This window comes from Macaca nemestrina, chromosome 6 (assembly GCF_043159975.1).
Source record: "Macaca nemestrina isolate mMacNem1 chromosome 6, mMacNem.hap1, whole genome shotgun sequence".
Classification (NCBI taxonomy): Eukaryota; Metazoa; Chordata; class Mammalia; order Primates; family Cercopithecidae; genus Macaca; species Macaca nemestrina.
In genome coordinates this window covers 45,042,431-45,061,295 of record NC_092130.1, presented here as the reverse complement: position 1 = coordinate 45,061,295, position 18,865 = coordinate 45,042,431, and the positions used below count along the sequence as shown (strand labels likewise).

Genomic DNA, 18,865 nt, shown 5'->3' with positions numbered 1-18,865 from the left:
ACAATGACATTGCTCACGCTTCAGTAACGTAAATTCCTAACACCTGCAGACAACTACAATGCCTAAGTAGCCCCAGCAGAGCTGGTGCTCAAGACTACGACCTAGGCCAGAATAGTGGCTGCGGTCTGCAGGGTTTGCCAGGGCATGAGGCTTTGTCCAGGAGCTCACCCAGGAGAGGGCTGTGCACAAGACACTTGGGAGGGAAGCTCCTGGCAACAGAGCAAGTTGCTGCATTTCTAAGGCCAAACATTTTGTTGAAAACAAAAGCAAACAAAAAACCTGGCACTCCAGAAGCATCGGAAATATAAACCCACATTTTTGATTGCCAGAAGCAGTCAGATTCTCAAAGAGGGATGTGCTTACACTAAGAGTCATCCTCTGGGAGGAAACAGTTGTGGAATTAAGTTTTGTCATACAGCCAAAGAAGAATTCTGGCCAGGGCAGTGGACTTCATTTTTGGTTAAAGACTCAGCGAAGAGGACCAAGTTTTATTCATGTGGACTTTCTGGGTTATTGCTCCTAGCACTACAGAGTGATTTAGAGGCCACTCACACCCTTGAAGCTGAAAAAAGCCATGGGGGTGATCTCACAAAGCAAAGCTCTCAGCAGCTCAGGGCCCTGGCACCAGGTCAGAGGCACAGAAAGGAGCATGGGAGCTGGGGCCTGACTGCTGCCATCGGGGAGGAGGGGTGTGGGTGGGCACAGAGTGGGGGGCCTTAGGGTAAGGCAAGTGAACTCTCAGGATTTAGAACAAGGCCAAGGATTTTACTCTATTATTTAGTTCTGCATTTGACTCCAAGCAACTGCTATTTATAAAAACTCAAATTAAGCCAATACTCCCCCTACCACACACCACCAAAACACACCTCACACAGTGTGAAGAGGCAGGTTGGTGAGGAAGGCAGGCAAATGAGAAAAAGACTCGATCTACTCAGTGTAATGTGGATGTGTATGCTTTTAAGGCATCTATAAATTCCTTTGTTTAAAACAATACATGTTCAATCCTTAAAATTCACACAATTTTTTCCAATTGTATAGATGCTTCTGGTGTTATATTCAGAAATGCTTCATTGGAAAAGTAGCTATTTTGGCGGGCTGTGCTTCAACTAGCCAGGAAGACCCCCGCACTGGCCTGTATCTGACTCTCTCCTGGGGAGAACCACCTGCTCTGTCTAGGGGAATGGGATTCTCTGGGAGAAACTTGGCTTTGCTGAAGCAAGGGAACAGTTGTGAACAGAACTCAAGCTCATGGAGAATTCCCAGCTTCCGTTGGACTCACTACCTTCCCGTCTGACCAGAGGCAGCCCCACTCTTGGAAGTACAGACTACAGTACCTCAGGGAGCCACTACTACTCAGCATTGAGGATTTCCTGCCAACCAAGTGCTGTTTCACTCTTCACATCTGTGGATGAGGCTAGAGTTGTGATTTTCCAACTATGCTCTGCTATGCACTGGGGCTCAGCAGAAGTCCTTAGGGTATAAGGCTGAGCCACAAAAGTTTTGTTGCTATAAAATGTGTACAAATATGTATTTTTAAACAATCTTGACTAGAAAGTGTGTGCTTGGGATGTGTGCATCAGGGGAAGAGAATGGGAAGGGGAGAAGACAAATTAATTCAAGTACTTTGGAAGGACAAATGGGTAATCAGCTTGGCAGGTGGGCCAGTGGGCAGAAGCCAACAGCGAGATGATCATGAACGAAGACAGTAGCTCCACTATACAGAAGAAAGCCCATGAGCATAGGGTGCAAATGGACCAGTACACATGTTTCTGGACAGGCTCCCACTGTCCAGTCACAAATGAATAAGCGAGATACAGCCAAGACAGAGGTCTAGTCTTAGGAGGCCCCAGGGTCCCCTCCCACCAGCCAGGGTCAGATCCAGTGGGGTTTATCAGCCAGAGGGGTGTGCGTCCATCTGAAGTACATGGCAGAGAAGTGGTCCTTGTGGGTTAGGAAATCAGAATTCTGGGAACTGTAAAAATTCCCAAAATTAGTCTGATTTTCTGGGAGGAATAAGGATCATTAATGGTTTCAGAATTTGAATAAGGTGACTGCTTCTTTGTACCATCATCGGGAAAGATAGAAAACTAAGTTTTAAACCACAGCATGAAGAATTTAAAGCAGCTACGAAGACTGTTAGCCACTGAGGAAAGTAACCATAGGGCACTGCCAGTTATAGAGCAGGAGAGGGTCCCACGTGGCTGCGCAGTGGGCAGAAAGGGTCGTAGCCAAGGGACCTTCAAGATCCCTTCCAGCACCGGGATCTGATGATCCTAACCTCATTGGCTTTGCTGGGCCAGCTTCTGATACAAGCAGTACTCGAGTCTTCCCTGTGGTGGGGATGTCCGTGGAAACCCTTATTCTTTACTCATGGTATATGCTCATCAGAGTATAATCTCTTTGAAGGCAAGAGTGGGTGTGGCCCCCTAACCCTGAGTGCTGCACAGTGCCTAAGCCAGTGCTGGGGTTCCCCTGGGCATGTAGAGTTAGAACTGAACATCAAACATCCTCAGATATAACTCAGATAAAATGACTGCCCCTGCCCGCTTTCCTTTAAGGCATGGTTAATGGAAATGCCAGAGCTCAGAAATCGGGCCCTGGGCCTGGCTTGGATCTGAGGCAGCTCAGAGCCAAGCTGCCCTCGCCTGGATGGGAGGCTGGCCCCCACCATTTAGGGCAGGACAGGAGGCGGTCTGTCGATGATGAAAGGGAAGGAGTGCCTGGATGGACATGCAGACTGCCTGACCTGACCTACTTAGCTACAGGAAATAGTACATTCCTTCTTGGTTCTTTTAAAAAAATATTAGAAACCCAATTTTAGTTAATGAAAGTGATTGTTAAAGATAGTGCCTGAGTGGTATGTTAAATCTAGCCTGCAACTGTCAGATGTTGGTATGTCTCATTCTCTCATAATAGACAAGGAAGGAAGCCTGGCTGGTCTCATTTCCCTGTGCTGACCACCTAAAGTGCAGTTATTTTCCTGTTCCCAAAGTTCACTTCAATGAGGGGAATGGGAAAGGCAGTGTCTTCCATAGGACCCTCCTGAATGCTGTGTCTTCCCTGGGGCACACTGCAGGGCTGGCTCCTGGCCTCACAGCTATGCTGTGTGGTTCTCCCTGCACACATGCATGCCCAGCCTGGATTTCTCCAGAGGCCTTGGACCTGGCAGCAGAATCTAGTCTATCCAGCTAGAAAGAGCCCCACAAAGATAAGGACATGGATAGACACTGCTGGATGTCCAGATGGCCGATAGCTGAGCCATTCCTTCATGGCTTTGTCAGTTTCCTAAACTATCTCAGAAGCCAGTCCTCAGCCATAGTGGCGGGGAGGGGTGAATGGTTTTTCTCCCTCACTGTTGCTTCAACTTCAAGAGCTCCCTTTCTCCTCACAGTTCTTGCAGCCCCCAGGAGAAGGGTGTGTGGATCAAAGGGAGAAAACCTATGGTACGTTACGCCTGCCTTGAATGGCCTGCGAGCTGGGGTTGCCATCTTGATCATTTGGGAGGTAAGGAGACTTGTCACAGCCTCAGACTGCCTTCCCAACTCCTTCAAATAATACTGACTCTACCAAGGAAACTTAAAGCATTTACTACTACTGACACATTAGACACAATAGAAATGTTTTTTCTGAAAACTGTAAAACCTCTGAAAAAAGGCTGCAAATCTTGGCTGAACACAAAGCAAAAGCATTTAGTTGACTCAGATTCACAGCACTGATTTCCTTTTTAAAACAATTCAACAATTTGTGTGAACATTGGGCAAAATCAGAGAGTAATGGCTGTGATGACTCCTGAGAGTTCAGTATGTGAAATACATCATTAACATCAATGGTCAGGCTCCTAAGCCTGGGCCATGCCTCCTAAGTAGCTTAGCAACCATGCCTTACAGGGCTGTAGCACGCACAATATCACCTTTCTCCATCCCAGCTTGCTTGCAATCTTCAAGCACTGGTTTCAATGTCACAGATAGAAAAATGAGATTCACAGGACACAGGGTACCTATAGTCACCATTCTAAAGTACCCCTTTTGAAACATTTCCTAAACTCCAAGTCAAAGTTAATGTCTATAATATTTTAAATGTGATTTTTGTAAAAACTGTGTCAGTTTCATGATTTTTGCCTTTTTTACACTATATGCCATGATTTTCACCTGACAGTAATAGCCAATAAAAAGCCAGAAAGTAATGCTTCAAAATAATGCTCTAATGTATCAACGCTCACTCCATCTCATGCTGCAGGGGTGTAGGGTTCCAGAAAGGGCAGTTGGAACCCTAGTTTCTAACACTGGTGCTTAGGCAGACTTAAGATGCTGCTTTACTTTGGAAACATGCTGTTTATTCTGCTGAGCAGTGTCTGCAGCACTAGATCTTTGGGTGCCTCTTCCTGGATATGTGAATCTTGGGTCATAAAGTCGCAAGCACATTCAACAGGAAGGGCAGTTTCTTGGTAGCTTGGTGTTTTGTTTTCACCACTTAAAAGGGGGTGATATGGGAAAGAAGGCTAGGTGGTCTGTCTGGGTCTACATTCAACCCCTTTTCTTATGGCTATTTTATACTGGGGGTTCCAGCTTAACCATTCCTTTCAGATTTTCCCTCCAAAAGTCAAGATAAGCACATTAGTTTCACTGTTAAGCTCACTGCTTTTGTTCTCCATTTTTTAAAATAACATTAAATGATATGTTTGCAATTTATTATAGAGTACCATCACTTTTCTATGGCTGTTTGTATCCTCATCCTACCAACTCTGAGTAGGGAACAGTCAGTATTAGCCAAAATTTTACTCTACTGTATTTTATTTTTATTTGTGTGACACCTGGCCCTGAGACCAGGTTTATCTGAAAAAGAAGAGTTATGTTGCTGAGAGCTGACATGTTTCTGGCTCTTGGGAGAAGCCAGCAAGATGTCTGTGGCCTTTGCCCCCTCCCCTCCAGGGCTCACAAACAGAGCCCAGAGGAGGCCGCGATCCCATTTCTTTCAGAAGATCACAGCAACAAGAAGGGCATCTGCATTTTGCATGGACATTTTTACAGCCATATTTGCTGCTACTTTGGAAATATTTTAGTTCATCCAGCAAGGGAGGTATGAGGAATTCTGATTTGAGGCTGCCTTTGGAGTGGCTGGCAGGAGGTAGCAAGAACACAGGGAGGGGAGAGGCCAGGGTGGGAGTGCCTAAGGCCAGAGTGGGGAAAAGAGGTAGAAGGTGACCCCAGGGGCTGAACTGCTCTGTATTTCAAACGGAAGCAATGTGGATGGGTCACATTAACTTTCAATACATTACCCAAGGATATTACAGGGGTGAAAGTAGACCCGGGCAGTTGTCTTCACTGCTGAGTCAAAATTTTTAAAGGAATGAAAAATATTTTAAACAAAAACTTTCAAAGCCCCAGACCTTAAGATGACAACTAGTGCTACTTTTTCTTTTGAAAAAATGCATACAAAATACAGAGAATGGTTAAAAATGTAAACAGTAATGGTTATTTTCTGGAACACAGAGTCCACCACAGGAATTGCATCATGAGAGAGAGTGCAATTAGTGACAGAAAGAGGGAAGGGGGTAGGAGGAGAACTTGCAATGACGTGAGCGAGGGAACCGTGTCACTGTGATGCAAAAGAAATTGACAGTGAGGGTTTAAAAATGATGCAGCTTCAGATCCAAGTTTGTTACCACATTCAAACTAAACACAGATTAACTTGGAAGGTCAAATTCATTCCTTTTATTTTTTAAGTATAGGATTAAAAAATTAAGAAGATCTTAATTCTTTCTTCCCACCCCTTTTTTGGTGTCAATAAAGAAATATTAGTTAACTCTCATTCTCAGGTCTTAAAAGCCTTTGCATCATTTTTATTTTCAATAAAAGTGAATCATCTTTTACAAAACCATGGCGTCCTGGCAAAGTTGCATCACTGGGGCGGCTGAAAATATATTGCCCATGGTTAAAACAAACAAACAATTAACTGGAAGAGTCATCTGGTGGTTCAGTGAAGAAACCCAGTGCACCCATCAGTACAGTCTGAAAACAATCCCCTGTAGAGGCCTGCATCAGACCTGAGGCTCTACCTTTAGTGCCCCCCAGGACAAGCAGGCTGCTGGCTAGATTGTTCACCTTCCACCACCAGGGCTTGACTTCTGCCTAGTTCCCTGGCTGGTGCTATCTGATGACCAGTTTATCCCACAGAAGCAGCTCCTCCTCCAGACTAACCAAGGGTCTCCATCTCCCACAGGAGCCTCCTGCCCTCTTCTTTTTTACCACTGTCTCCCTTCCCCAGCTGCCAGGGTCCTCCCTCAGCATTGTGGCCTCCCCAGCACTTAGCCCTCTCTGAGGCCACTCCCAAAGCTCACGGCGCACTCTGTCTACCCACAAGGCTGGGAGTGGCCCCCGGGACCCCCCCAGCCTTCCAGTGGAGATGGCCTGTGCCCATCTGTCCCTTGGGTCCCTCGAGTAGACTGAGGCCGCGCATCTGCCTACCTTCTGGCCGAGGAAGAGGCTCTTGGTGGAGAGGACTGTGAAGCCGTCGGCAGGTGTGCCCTCGGTTGTGCTGTCGGCGCTGGCTGCCTTACTGACTTCACCCTGCTTCTTCTTGCACAGACGGAAGGGTCAGAATATGGGCCACACAGACACAGGCATCCTAACAGAGAGGCAGCTCCCAAGCCTCACCCATAACACCCAAGGGGAAACAGGAAACTAAACCACAACCAGTTCTCAGCATTTCTCCAAGGGGGAGCTCTGACTCATTTTGAGGTACAAGAGTTCTATGGAGTGTGTTGTTATATTTTAATCACTTTATGATCTTAAAAAAAAAAAAACAGTCACTTAAAGGTAAAACTTCACTTTACAGTGATCATTTAGAATAGAACCATTTTCATAAATTCAGACCAAGTAAATGTCTCTTAATTAAGGATCTTCAAGTGTCTTTCCTTTCTAGATGTCTGCAATACTATTAAAGCTTAAGAGGAAAAACTGTTCTAGGTCACTAGTTCTCATAAAGCAGACTAAGGACTATAACCCTCCAACCTTCCTGACTCCAGAAGGTCAGACTCGCTTCCACCCTCCTTCATTAAAGCCAGCGTTAGAGAAGGATGCATGTGGTGGCTGTGGTGAACCATCTGTCTCTCTGGGGACCCCCTGAACCCAGTAGTGGGCATGGTTCTTGGCTTGGTCTTCAGCTTCTTCCTCAGCATCATTAAGACTGAAACATATATGCCCTGGAGTTCCCAAGGATCTTCTGAGAGAGGTACATGACATGGAGAGTTTAAGAAACCAGCTTTCCGATCGTCTGCTTCCTAACATTTTCCTACAACTGATCTGCCCTAAGAAGGATCTACACCTGTGGTCAAGATGCCACACCAGAGCTCCTTTCATAACTACCCTCCTCTCACTTCCCAGAGTAAATATTAATATGGCACACCACTGTGGGAGTAGGGATGCATGTTTTTGGCATATTTGTATTAAGGACAAAGCCTGTATTAGAAATTGATACTCTGGCTAATTTGGAGATTTTCTGCATTAAAATAAATTGTAGAGTAAGGATAGTGAGAACAACATCGGTTTTCATTTAGACACTTCACCTTTCCCTTCCCCAAATTATTAACAAAAAGTACTTCACTCCTGAGGGAGGGTCTAGTGGGAGGAAATCCAGAAAGAAGGGGTGAGAAATATTACAGATGGCCATGCCTTCCTGAAGAATAAATCTGAATAAACTCAGGGCAAGGCCTGTGTCCTATCCATTTGCCTATTTAGGATTCAAATTCATTAATATGAGCATATTAACATTTTTTACTTACAATGAAAAGTAAGGTCTAATTTTGCTAACGGCTTTTAACAACAAGGGCTGATTTAGCAATTATGTTATATGGCAAACATTTTTCCCATATTTAGTGAGCTAAATCTGAAGTTCCAAGGTTACACTATAAATAAGAGAAAAAGCTTTTTTTTTTTTTTTTTTTTTGAGACGGAGTCTCACTCTGTCGCCCAGGCTGGAGTGCAGTGGCGCGATCTCGGCTCACTGCAAGCTCCGCCTCCCGGGTTCACGCCATTCTCCTGCCTCAGCCTCCCAAGTAGCTGGGACTACAGGCGCCCACAACCGCGCCCGGCTAATTTTTTGTATTTTTAGTAGAGACGGGGTTTCACCGTGGTCTCGATCTCCTGACCTTGTGATCCGCCCGCCTCAGCCTCCCAAAGTGCTGGGATTACAGGCGTGAGCCATCGCGCCCGGCGAGAAAAAGCATTTTATCAAGAAGTATAGTACTGGCAAAGATACATTACAATTATCACTATTTTGATTTTCCTATTGAGTGTTTACCATTTGATGAGTGAAAGAGAAACAGGTATAATCAACAACTATACGGTAAATCTTGGTGACACACTTTTTGGTATACTTTTCAGGAGCCAAGAATAGGAAAGGCGGTATAACAGACTTTCACAAGTCAGGTGTTTTTAATCCCGCTTTCAACAAAACTGAAGCAATACCTAATTGAGTTAATAGCTGATAGATCTTCAGAAAATAGACTGGTGAAGTTAACAGTAATGGAACAGCATTGATTTCCTCACTGTGACCATGTGTACCACGGTTATGTGAGATGTTAACAATGGGGAAACTGGGTGAGGGATATTCGAGAACTCTCTGTACTACCTTTGTAACCCTATGTAAATCTAATGCTATTCTAAAATAAAACGTTTATTACAACAAATTGATGAGATTACACTATGTACTGTTGGCATATATCAAAGAGTTCAGAGGACTGAATGATGTTGCTATAAGAAAACCGTTTCCATTTCAATTTTTTTTAGTGAAGATTTTCCAGACATTCATATCTAGAAATATATAAAAATAGGCTGAGCCCTGTTTCATTTCAACAATAAGTAATATTCAACTGAGGATACTTGAACTAGTTAGGGGGAAAAAAATCCACCCAGCCCATTACAAGATGCTTTTCCAATAAAATTTTACTTTTCCTTAACAGTTATTAGAATTTGTAATGCATTTGTCAGTTTGATCAATTGTATATTATTAATAAATGTGCTAACTATCCAATCTTGTAGAATCTACTATTTAGCACTTTTATAAAAGTAAAAAAAAAAAACTTCTTCAAAATTGAAATTTATATACATTATTTTTGTTGCAGAACTAAAAAACAGAATAGAAATGTGTTACATTAAGATGAAAGTTTGTGGGGTAAGCAAAAGAGAAATAAGGAGAAAATAATGTAAACTTTCCAACTGTTAAAAATGGTCAGAGGACATAAAAGTGATACTATTCTGAAGTTTGAACTCTTAAGTTTTGTATTTGGGTCCTGACTCCCCTAACAGCGTGACCGTGGGAAAACTGCTCCCTTTCCCTAAGCCTTAGATTCCTTATTTGGAACATAAGACTGGGTCTGGGAGTGGTGGCTCATGCCTGTAATCCCAAGACTTTTGGGGGCCAAGGCCAGAGGATACCAGCCTGGGTAACACAGCAAAACCCCATTGCTACCAAAAATGGAAGGGAAGAGAAGGGGAGAGGGAGGGGGAGGGGAGGGGGAGGGGAGGGGAGGGGAGGGGAGGGGAGGGGAAGGGGAGGGGAAGGGAGGGGAGGAGGGAGGGGAGGGGGGAGGGGAGGGGGGAGGGGAGGGGGGAGGAGAGGGGGGAGGAGAGGGGGGAGGAGAGGGGGGAGGAGAGGGGGGAGGGGAGGGGGGAGGGGAGGAGGGAGGGGAGGAGGGAGGGGAGGAGGGAGGGGAGGGGGAGGGGAGGGGGAGGGGAGGGGGAAGGGGGGAGGGGAGGGGGAAGGGAGGGAAAGGGGAGGGAAAGGGAAGGGAAAGGGAAGGGAAGTAAGAAAATGAGACTAAGACTGGAGAGTTCCTGATTAAACGATTGGCCTTAGAAAGTAGTAAAGCACTCTAGAGACAAGCCATCACTACCTGGTCCTATATAGCCCGCCCACTTGGCAAAGAACTTCTGCCTCTTCCCTTCAAGGTTCCCACCCGACAGGACAACAGAGCAGGTGCTTAAGGTCAGCACAGTTGTCTTGTGAGATGTTAACACATTCAAATCATAGCAACTGTGCCCAAATTTTTCATAAAGCCTATTGTCTGAAATTATGTCTCTTCCTAATGTTTTGGTATTAAAATGCCCTTTCTTATGGTTGCCTAGTATTCCATGGTGTATATGTGCCACATTTTCTTAATCGAGTCTCTCATTGATGGACATTTGGGTTGGTTCCAAGTCTGCTATTGTGAATAGTGCTGCAATAAACATACATGTGCATGTGTCTTTATAGCGGCATGATTTATAATCCTTTGGGTATATACCCAGTAATGGTATCGCTGGGTCAAATGGTATTTCTAGTTCTAGATCCTTGAGGAATCACCACTGTCTTCCACAATGGTTGAACTAGTTTACACTCCCACCAACAGTGTAAAAGCGTTCCTGTTCCTCCACACCCTCTCCAGCACCTGTTGTTTCCTGACTGTTTAATGATCGCCATTCTAACTGGCGTGAGATGGTATCTCATTGTGGTTTTGATTTGCATTTCTCTGATGACTAGTGATGATGAGCATTTTTTCATGTGTCTGTTGGCAGCATAAATGTCTTCTTTTGAGAAGTGTCTGTTCATATCCTTTGCCCACTTTTTGATGGGGTTGTTTTAGTTTTTCATGTAAATTTGTTTAAGTTCTTTGTAGATTCTGGATATTAGCCCTTTGTCAGATGGCCTTTGTAGGGACATGGATGAAGCTGGAAACCATCATTCTGAGCAAACTATCACAAGGACAGAAAACCAAACATCGCATGTTCTCACTCATAGGTGGGAACTGAACAATGACAACGCTTGGACACAGGACGGGGAACATCACACACTGGGGCCTGTCAGGGGGTGAGGGGCTGGGGGAGGGATAGCATTAGGAGATATACCTAATGTAAATGATGAGTTAATGGGTGCAGCAAACCAACATGGCACATGTATACCTATGTAACAAACCTGCACATTGTGCACATGTATCCTAGAACTTAAAGTATAATTTTAAAACATGCCCTTTCTTCTATGAAATGGTGATACTAAGTGGTAGATTATTTTCATATCTCAGTTTGGGGGAAATAAAAGTTAGCAAGCAATCCTGCCTTTCAGTTCCAAAAAGACTGTTATAATTTTATATTTTCCTATAAACCCATAAATTTCCATGTATTGGACACCTGCCCGGCTTTGTTCTGAGCAGAAAACCTGTTAGGTCAGAGTCAGCTGGGTGACATTTAAGAATCTGTAGAACTGAGCATCCAGAAAGACTTACGTAAAATCATCACCCCACGTTTACCTATATTTAGTCTCTTATTCTAATGTTTGAACAGCCTAAAATTTCAATAGAAGGCCAGCAAATTTTTGTAATAGTAGCTTCTCAAACGAACCAATTCCTTTCACTGGCTTCCCTTACCAGAACATTAATCACTCAATTTGCAGTTTAAATATTTATTCCTCAACAAGAAAAAGAGGCACTCTACGAAAATCACCTTGGGCTTTTGCCGGGTGGTGAGGAGCAAGCCTGTATTTATGATCTAGGAGGGTAGTTTTCATATGGGGATAGGGTGAGGTTTGTTGATGGTTTGTGTTTGAAAAAATCCCTGGTGAGATCATTATAATTCAAAAGTTTGGCAAAAACTGGCTTCTTAGAGATCCCGTAAAAGTTATCCTATGATTCTTAGTGTACATTCTGATGGATCTTAACCTAAGGGACAAAATTAGGCATAGTTTCCTTTGAATTTTAGGTATTTTATTTTATGCATTTGGAATCTTTATCTCGAGTAAGGGTCCCTAGGCTTCCCTCACTGCCAAAAGTATCCATGTTACAAAAACGTTAGGGAGCCCGCAGGCAAGTCCTGTCACGTTCTCTTAAGAGGGGCCAGGCATGCTCCCACCTCAGGCCTACTTGCCACTCCTCTGCCAGGAGCTCTCTGCCCCCAGTCACTTGAATGGCCAAATACCTTACTCTGCTGGGGCTCCGCTCCAGTATCATGGCAGCAACCTCACCTCACTGCCTATGTAAAATAATACTGGCTCTGCCATCATGCCACTTTATTTTTGTCATAGCAGCTACTCCCTCCCGCCTTCTGTAATGAATCTGTACATCCTCCCTGAACACTGAGGGAGGGCAGGGACTTTGTTCTCTGCCACATCTCCACTACTGAGAATAGTAACTAGTGTATACAGACTAGATACAAATTGGCCAAATGAATATTCATTTTTTAAAAACTCAGTACTAAACATTAAAAAGATGAGGTGGTTTTTGAGATTAATGTAGTTAAATGCCCCAAAAGTGAGTAATAGCCAAAGTTAAAAATATACTCACTCTTTGCCTCAGTAAGTTCACTTTGAGGACTTTATCCTATACATTTACTTGCACGTGAGGACAGAGACCCACAAACAATGACAGTTACTGTTTGTCAGAATGAATGCTAGAACAATCTAAAAGTCCACTTGTAGAAGGGTGATGATATGGTTTGGCTCTGTGCCCCCCACCCAAATCTCACCTCAAATTGTAATCCCCATAATCCCCATGTGTCAAGGGTGGGACCAGATGGAGGTAAATGGATCATGGCGGGTGGTTCCCCCCTGAGCTGTTCCCATGACAGTGAATGAGTTCTCATGAAATTTGATGGTTTTATAAGTGTCTGGCATTTCCCCTGCTTGCTCCTCTCTCTCCTGCTGTCCTGTGAAGAGGTGCCTTTTGCTGTGATTCTAAGTTTCCTGAGGCTTTCCCAGTCATGTGGAACTGTGAGTCAATTACACTGCTTTTCTTTATAAATTACTCAGTCTCGGGCCTTTCTTTACAGAAGTATAAGAATGGACTAATTCGGCTGGCTATACTGGTTTTATATATCACATAAGTGACCAGTCATCCCATGCAACACTAAAGCAGCTCTACATGCAGAGACATGGAAGGACTGCCCCGAGAGTGACAGGGGCAGTGAACACAGGTGCCAGACACTATTCTATGCACTTCCATGAATTCTGTTAAGCCTCACAACCACCTTGTGTTACATCTGCTTTTTAAAGATGAGGAAACTGAACACCAGAGATGTTCTGCAACCTGCCAAGATCATGCAGCTAGGAAATGGCTAGCCCCAGAGCCTGCACTCTTACTCACTATGCCACACTGCTAAAATAGGGGGGTCATATGATTTTTTATTTAAAAAAAAAAGAGCAAGTAGGATGGGGAGGGATTTATACCTCTATATGCTTTTATATGCATAGACTGTCTGAAAGGAGACATAAAAACTCGTTGAGTGCACCCTGGGGAGAAGTAGGGTGAGGGACTACAGTGGGAGCAAAATTTTTTTTACTGCATACTCTTTTGTTCAAACTCATACATATGCCCTACTGAAAAACATTATGTAATATGCATATGGTTACTGAATTGTAAGGCTGGAATGGACCCAATCATTCTATGGGTGGAGGTAAATTGAGGCACAGAGAGGGAACAGACTTGCCTGAAGGCACCCAAGTGGAGAGTGGGAGCCCTAGTGTACAGCCAGGGCTCTGGACACCCAGCCCCTGGTGCAGTTTGTTGCCTTCTCCAACCATTTCCACTATAGCTGACTCAGCTGTCACAACTGAGATTTTCAAAACCTCCAAATTATGTAGAATTGTGGGGAAAATTATGATTTGGAATTCAAGTGTTGACACCTGAAAAATACCAACTCTCACTACAAGTGCTTTAGCATGTTACTAACGCTTTCTCTGCATGTCCCTGGAAAGGTTATTTTCAGAACATTCCACTTAAACCTAGAGATGCAGGGTTTTCTGCTGTTTCTGGGAGCTGACACCACAATTTACATTAAACAAATGTTTTGAAAATTAGCTGTTCACGGTTCCAATTTCAGCTTCCCCCAGGGTTTAATGTTAGCCAAATACTGGTACAGTAAGCAGACAATGTGTTTTATTGTGTGGAAGAAAAACAGACCACCATAACAGACTTCCTGCTTTTGTAATCAAGGGAAAAGTTGAGTGGTCGAGTGATTATTGGCATATGGTTATTAGAAACACTAAGTTCCAAATATAGCTACTAGGAGCTAAAGACACCCCCCGCTCCAAATATTTCAAGTCCAAAAAGTAAGATGAATTCCTAGTGTTTAGTAAATTGGAAAGTTCAGAAAGTCATACAACAAAAACTACTAGAGAAAGACTAGAGTAACGGGAACAAGATTCAGCCCAGGTTTGCCAGCAGATACTGGCATCTGAGAGACCCACTCAAATATCAACAGTGAACGCATGAAGGAGGGCGATGGCTCAGGACACAGCCAGGGCAAAGGCTAAGCTGAGGACATGGTCCTGCCCCTGCTGGTCCTCAGCACCAAGGGCCCTGCTCTGTGGGCAGCCAGGTCTCTGGGGCTCATAATCAAAAGATAGATTCAATATCTTCATTGCCTTTTTAACATTTAAAAAGGGTTGCACAAGCACTTTCCTCCTGCCTTCCCTTCCCTGCCCTCCTCCCAACTGCAAATGTTGAAAGGGAAAAAGAAACTGTCCAATCTGCTAATTCTATAGTTAGCAGGAATGAGCAGTGGAGCATTCTGTGAAATCCCTGCCTGGCCTCAAGCCTCTTCCAGGACTTGTGAGCTAGGTGGAATGCAAGTGTCTGGAAATAACTTACAGGACACTCAATATTGGATTTCTCTCTCAAAGAGCTGGGAGTGATTCTGGGCCTAAGGGTGGGTGGCAATTTGGCAAGAGGAATTTAGATTTTGTGCATGCAAAGAAATACAGACTCTTCCACCTCAACTAAAGAAAGCTCCACAAACAGTGTGGATGTGAGAAGGTTGGGGGGTCACAGAAGATGTCCCTGCATGCAGGTGAAAGCCAATCTGCCTGAGGCACAGGCAGGCTCAAAGGAGAGGACATGCTGACAGGACAGCTCTGTCTACCTGGTCACAGCTCCTTGAGCCTGTCCTGGGAAGGTGTCCTCACTGTCTCACTCAGGTAAGAGGATTTGGGCTCATGTAGGAAGAAATTCCTGACACTGCATCATTAGATTCCACAGGGCATTTCCAGGAACTTCTTCTTGAGAGTCTTGCAAAATACAGAGGTCACCTTCTGCCAGGGGTAATTTCCTCCTGATCTGGCGGGAGGCCAGAAGGAGGACTCCTTAAGGGGTACCTCAGAGCAGGGCAGCCTCTAGATTCCATTTTCTTAGAGACCAAGCTTTGGTGGCACTGTCCATTGTTTGTTGGCTCTGGAGGCTATGACAACAGCTGACAGGTAGGACTCGGCAAAGGAACACAGAAAATGTATCCCAGTTGCCTTGTAGTCTCCAGCTCCTGCTCAGACAGGTGAGCACAGCAGTCACAGGCCTGGACCTCCGGAGGGTGCTCCTCTACACTGAGGATCATGACCTGGAGTCTGCTGGCCTTCCCCACCCAAGACGACATCAGATGATACTAATGAGAGGGTTTCCAGCACCTAGGACCCAGCCAATCCAAGTTAGGCCCAGGAAGAAGCACCTGAGTAATACGTCCATTTTCCTCCTTGACAGAAGCAACCATTCTAGAGTGAACTGTCTGGAGCGCCCTGATGGAAGACATGCAGCCATGGCAACACGAGAGTTCTGCAACTGAGCATCAGGGTATGCAGGCAGCTGGCCACAGGACTAGACAGTGGCTGTCCCCTAGCACAGGGAAGCCCCCTTCCCACAGGTGTGTGCATCTCCCTGAAAGGGCCAGCTTGGGAGTCCTTCCAGCTTGAGGCTATCCCTGAAAGCCCACCATCCATCCACCTTGCCCACAGGGGTTCTGTCCTTCAACTGGGTCCAGACTCTGGGAGGGCCTCCTGACTCTGGCTACTTGTATTGGATTAGCCCTTCTGGAGTGTAATCAGCTCCTACATGTTCCTCCTTTATTCTCTCCCATCAGTGGGATGAGCCCACAGGGGAACGGTGGCGGGGAGGCCTGGTAACCCTGTTTATCTGTACCCCATCCTATTCCACTTCATACATTCCAGCCAAATCACGTACCTTGGATTTCCGGGCCCCTTTCTTGCCTCCTGCTTTTTTAGACACAGGCTTCTTCTGGGATGGAGACTTGGCCTTTTTGGCTGGGGGTGGTGTGATGATGGCTTCCAACTTTCCTTTGGATCCCCGCTTCTTCGCTAGCAACTCAGGGTGGATGTTGGGTAACACCCCCCCACTGGCTATGGTGACTCCTTTTAGCAGCTTTCAGGAAAACCAGAATAGCAGATGGTGAGCCAGATACCCTGCTTCTAACCTTCAAGAAGCCAGCCCTGCCCAGGACAGTCTTTTGCTTTGGGTTGGTGCAGCTCCTTCCTCCATGGCATCCTCCATGAGGATGCTGCCAGGACTCAGGCTCACTGCTCAGGGATCCAGTCCCCAGAGTCCCTCACTCAAATGGAATTTAGATCATCTCTCTCCTTCTGGGAGAGCCAAATACCTTGTTTTATCCTGCTTCCCCCAACACTCCCAGTAAGGCCTTGGGGAAAAACTGCCATGGGAGGCAGGGAAGCTGCTAATTAATCCTGCAGTCCACACCTTTCATAACCAGCCAACACCAAAGCCACTCAGCTATGTTTCTTGGGCAGTATGACCACCTGCTCAAACATCAGTGGGAGATGGGAGAGCCCCATACCTGATTCAGCTCTTCATCATTGGCCACAGCCAGCAGGATGTGCCGGGGTGTGACCCGTCCCTTCTTGTTGTCTCTCGCTGCATTGCCAGCCAGCTCCAGAATCTCCGCTGTGGGAAGCAGAGATGAGCGTATGGTCATGTTAGAGGACCATGTGTCCCCGCCCCAGTCCCCATGTTCACAGTGCCAGGAATGGGCACAGGCAGCTACTTCAGGAAGCAGCTACCCTGAGGTGAAAAGCTGTGGGCAGAGTCACAGAGGTGCTGAATGGCAAAGCTGAGTATGACCTAGGAAGCCCCAGGTACAATGCCCTTGTTTGGGAGATGAAGGAATTGAAGCTGAGGAAGGAGAAGGGACCAGCCGAAGATCACTCAGTGAGTGAGTGGGAGGGCTGAGATCTGAACCCAGTTCCAGCTCCCATTTCCCAGAAAGGGTGCTTGCAGTCAGCACTGCAGATGTCACCAGGGCCAAACCCAAAGTCTTCAGCGTGGTCCCTGAGAGTATACCATGTCTGCTTATAGGGTTTCAAGGACAGGATGGCTTGCTGTTGAGGAGGCCCGTTAACCAATCTTTGTTGATTACATCAATGCTGAATGCCTGCACATCTGGATGCAAAACTAGAAGGATGTGACTGGATTCTTTACAAAGTCAATGTCATAAATACGTTTTTTAAAGGGTGTGTGTGGGGGGGCGGGGAGGTATTGTAGATTCAAAAGGCTAAAAAGACATAACGGCCAAATATAATGTGTCACTCCTTGATGAAATCCTGATTCTTTTAATAAAAGCTAGGAAACTCATTTTGGAGACAACTGAAGAGATCTGAATGTGGACTGGGTATCAGACCCAGGGAGTTATTAATTTTCTTAAGTGTGATAATGGTATTGCCATTCTGTAGGGAGCACCCTTGTTCTTAGGAGATACATGCTGATGTATTTAGGGGTGAAGCATCTTGATGCCTACAACTTGCCCTCCATCCTGAAAAAGCTCTAAGGAATAAAGCAAATATGGCAAAATGTTAAGAGTTGTTAAATCCAGGTATATGATTATAAGAACATTCTTATAATGTTTATAAGACAGAATTTCAAGGAAATTCTGTCATTTGCAACAACATGGATAAACCTGGAGGACATTATGCTAAGTGAAATAAGCCAGGTACAGATGGAAAATATAGCATGAATTCATTTCTATGTGTAATCAGGGACTGGGGGTGGGGTCGGGGTGAATACTGGTCAAAGGACATAAAGTTTCAGTTAGAAGTTTTAATGATCTATTGTGCAGAATGGTAACTATAGTTAACAATCATGTATATTTAAAAATTGTGAAAATAATAAATTTTAAAAGTTCTTAACACAAGGAAATAAGTATGTAAGGTGATGAAATAAAGAGTATTCTTGACATTCTGTATGTCTGAAGTTTTTCAAAATGAAATGTATGAGAGAAAAGAAAAACTAGAAGGGCTATGAGCATAACCCATAGTTAGTACTAAGTTAGAGTTGATTTACCTGCCACCTGGGCACAGTCTCACATGACAAGACAGGTTTTCCACAGCACCAAAGATGGTGGGAATTAGGAAGTACCCTTTGGCAAGACCTGGTTTTCTCCTTGGCATTACAGTTCTCTTGGTAACCTGTCAACCTCATCACTGTCTCCTTGTTTTCTTAGTGAGGCATACGGATAGACCCAGAATGGATCTTATATTCTCCACTTCTGCAATTCTGCCCATACTGGGATTCATTCTAGGCTACCCTTCTGGGCCACCCTTCTGGGCCCAACTCAAGTCTGACCTCCTTCCAGTACTAAAGAATTTCTAATATTTAGTTATGTTGTAAACACTATATTTCTCCAGCAACATCAGCACTCAAGAATCATTATGAAATAACTAGGAACAAAATTCTAGCTGCACGAAAATCATGTGTTAAAAATTTACAGTATGACACAGGGCATACATTTTTAAGAGGTACTAACAGCTCAACCCAATGCAAAAAATCTGCTGTATGTGTGTAAAGCTAAAAAACTGCTTGGCTACTCAAGGAAACTCTCGTATTAGCTTTGGGGGTGGGGGCGGGAGGAGATCAGACACACTTGAAACAGCAGGTTTCCCCCTAAATCCAAGGCAGGAATTCCTTTGCTCGGTAATCACCACACTGATGACACACAACTCTGTGCTTGGCAGGAAGGACCCAACACACCATGAGGCCCCTGTCTTCTCAGTGTTCCCAGGCCTGCAGGGATACACATGCCAGTGATACAGAGAGTGATAAAGAATGCCA

General features: G+C 44.9%; 1 protein-coding gene across 5 annotated transcripts in view; it reads right to left on the bottom strand.

Annotated features, from left to right (window-relative positions):
* The window catches only part of LOC105467125 (macroH2A.1 histone), a 65,357-nt gene that overhangs the window by 19,695 nt on the left and 26,797 nt on the right, over positions 1-18,865 (bottom strand). For 3 of the 5 annotated variants that reach the window (XM_011716535.2, XM_011716538.2, XM_071098428.1), the window contains exons 3-5: positions 16,599-16,705; positions 15,971-16,168; positions 6,465-6,575 (exon numbers count right to left, since the gene is read on the bottom strand). In XM_011716535.2, coding sequence (XP_011714837.1) covers positions 6,465-6,575; positions 15,971-16,168; positions 16,599-16,705 — 416 coding nt within the window. The remainder of the gene's footprint in view (positions 1-6,464; positions 6,576-15,970; positions 16,169-16,598; positions 16,706-18,865) is intronic. The other 2 variants (XM_011716537.2, XM_024788295.2) reach the window with 1 other exon arrangement.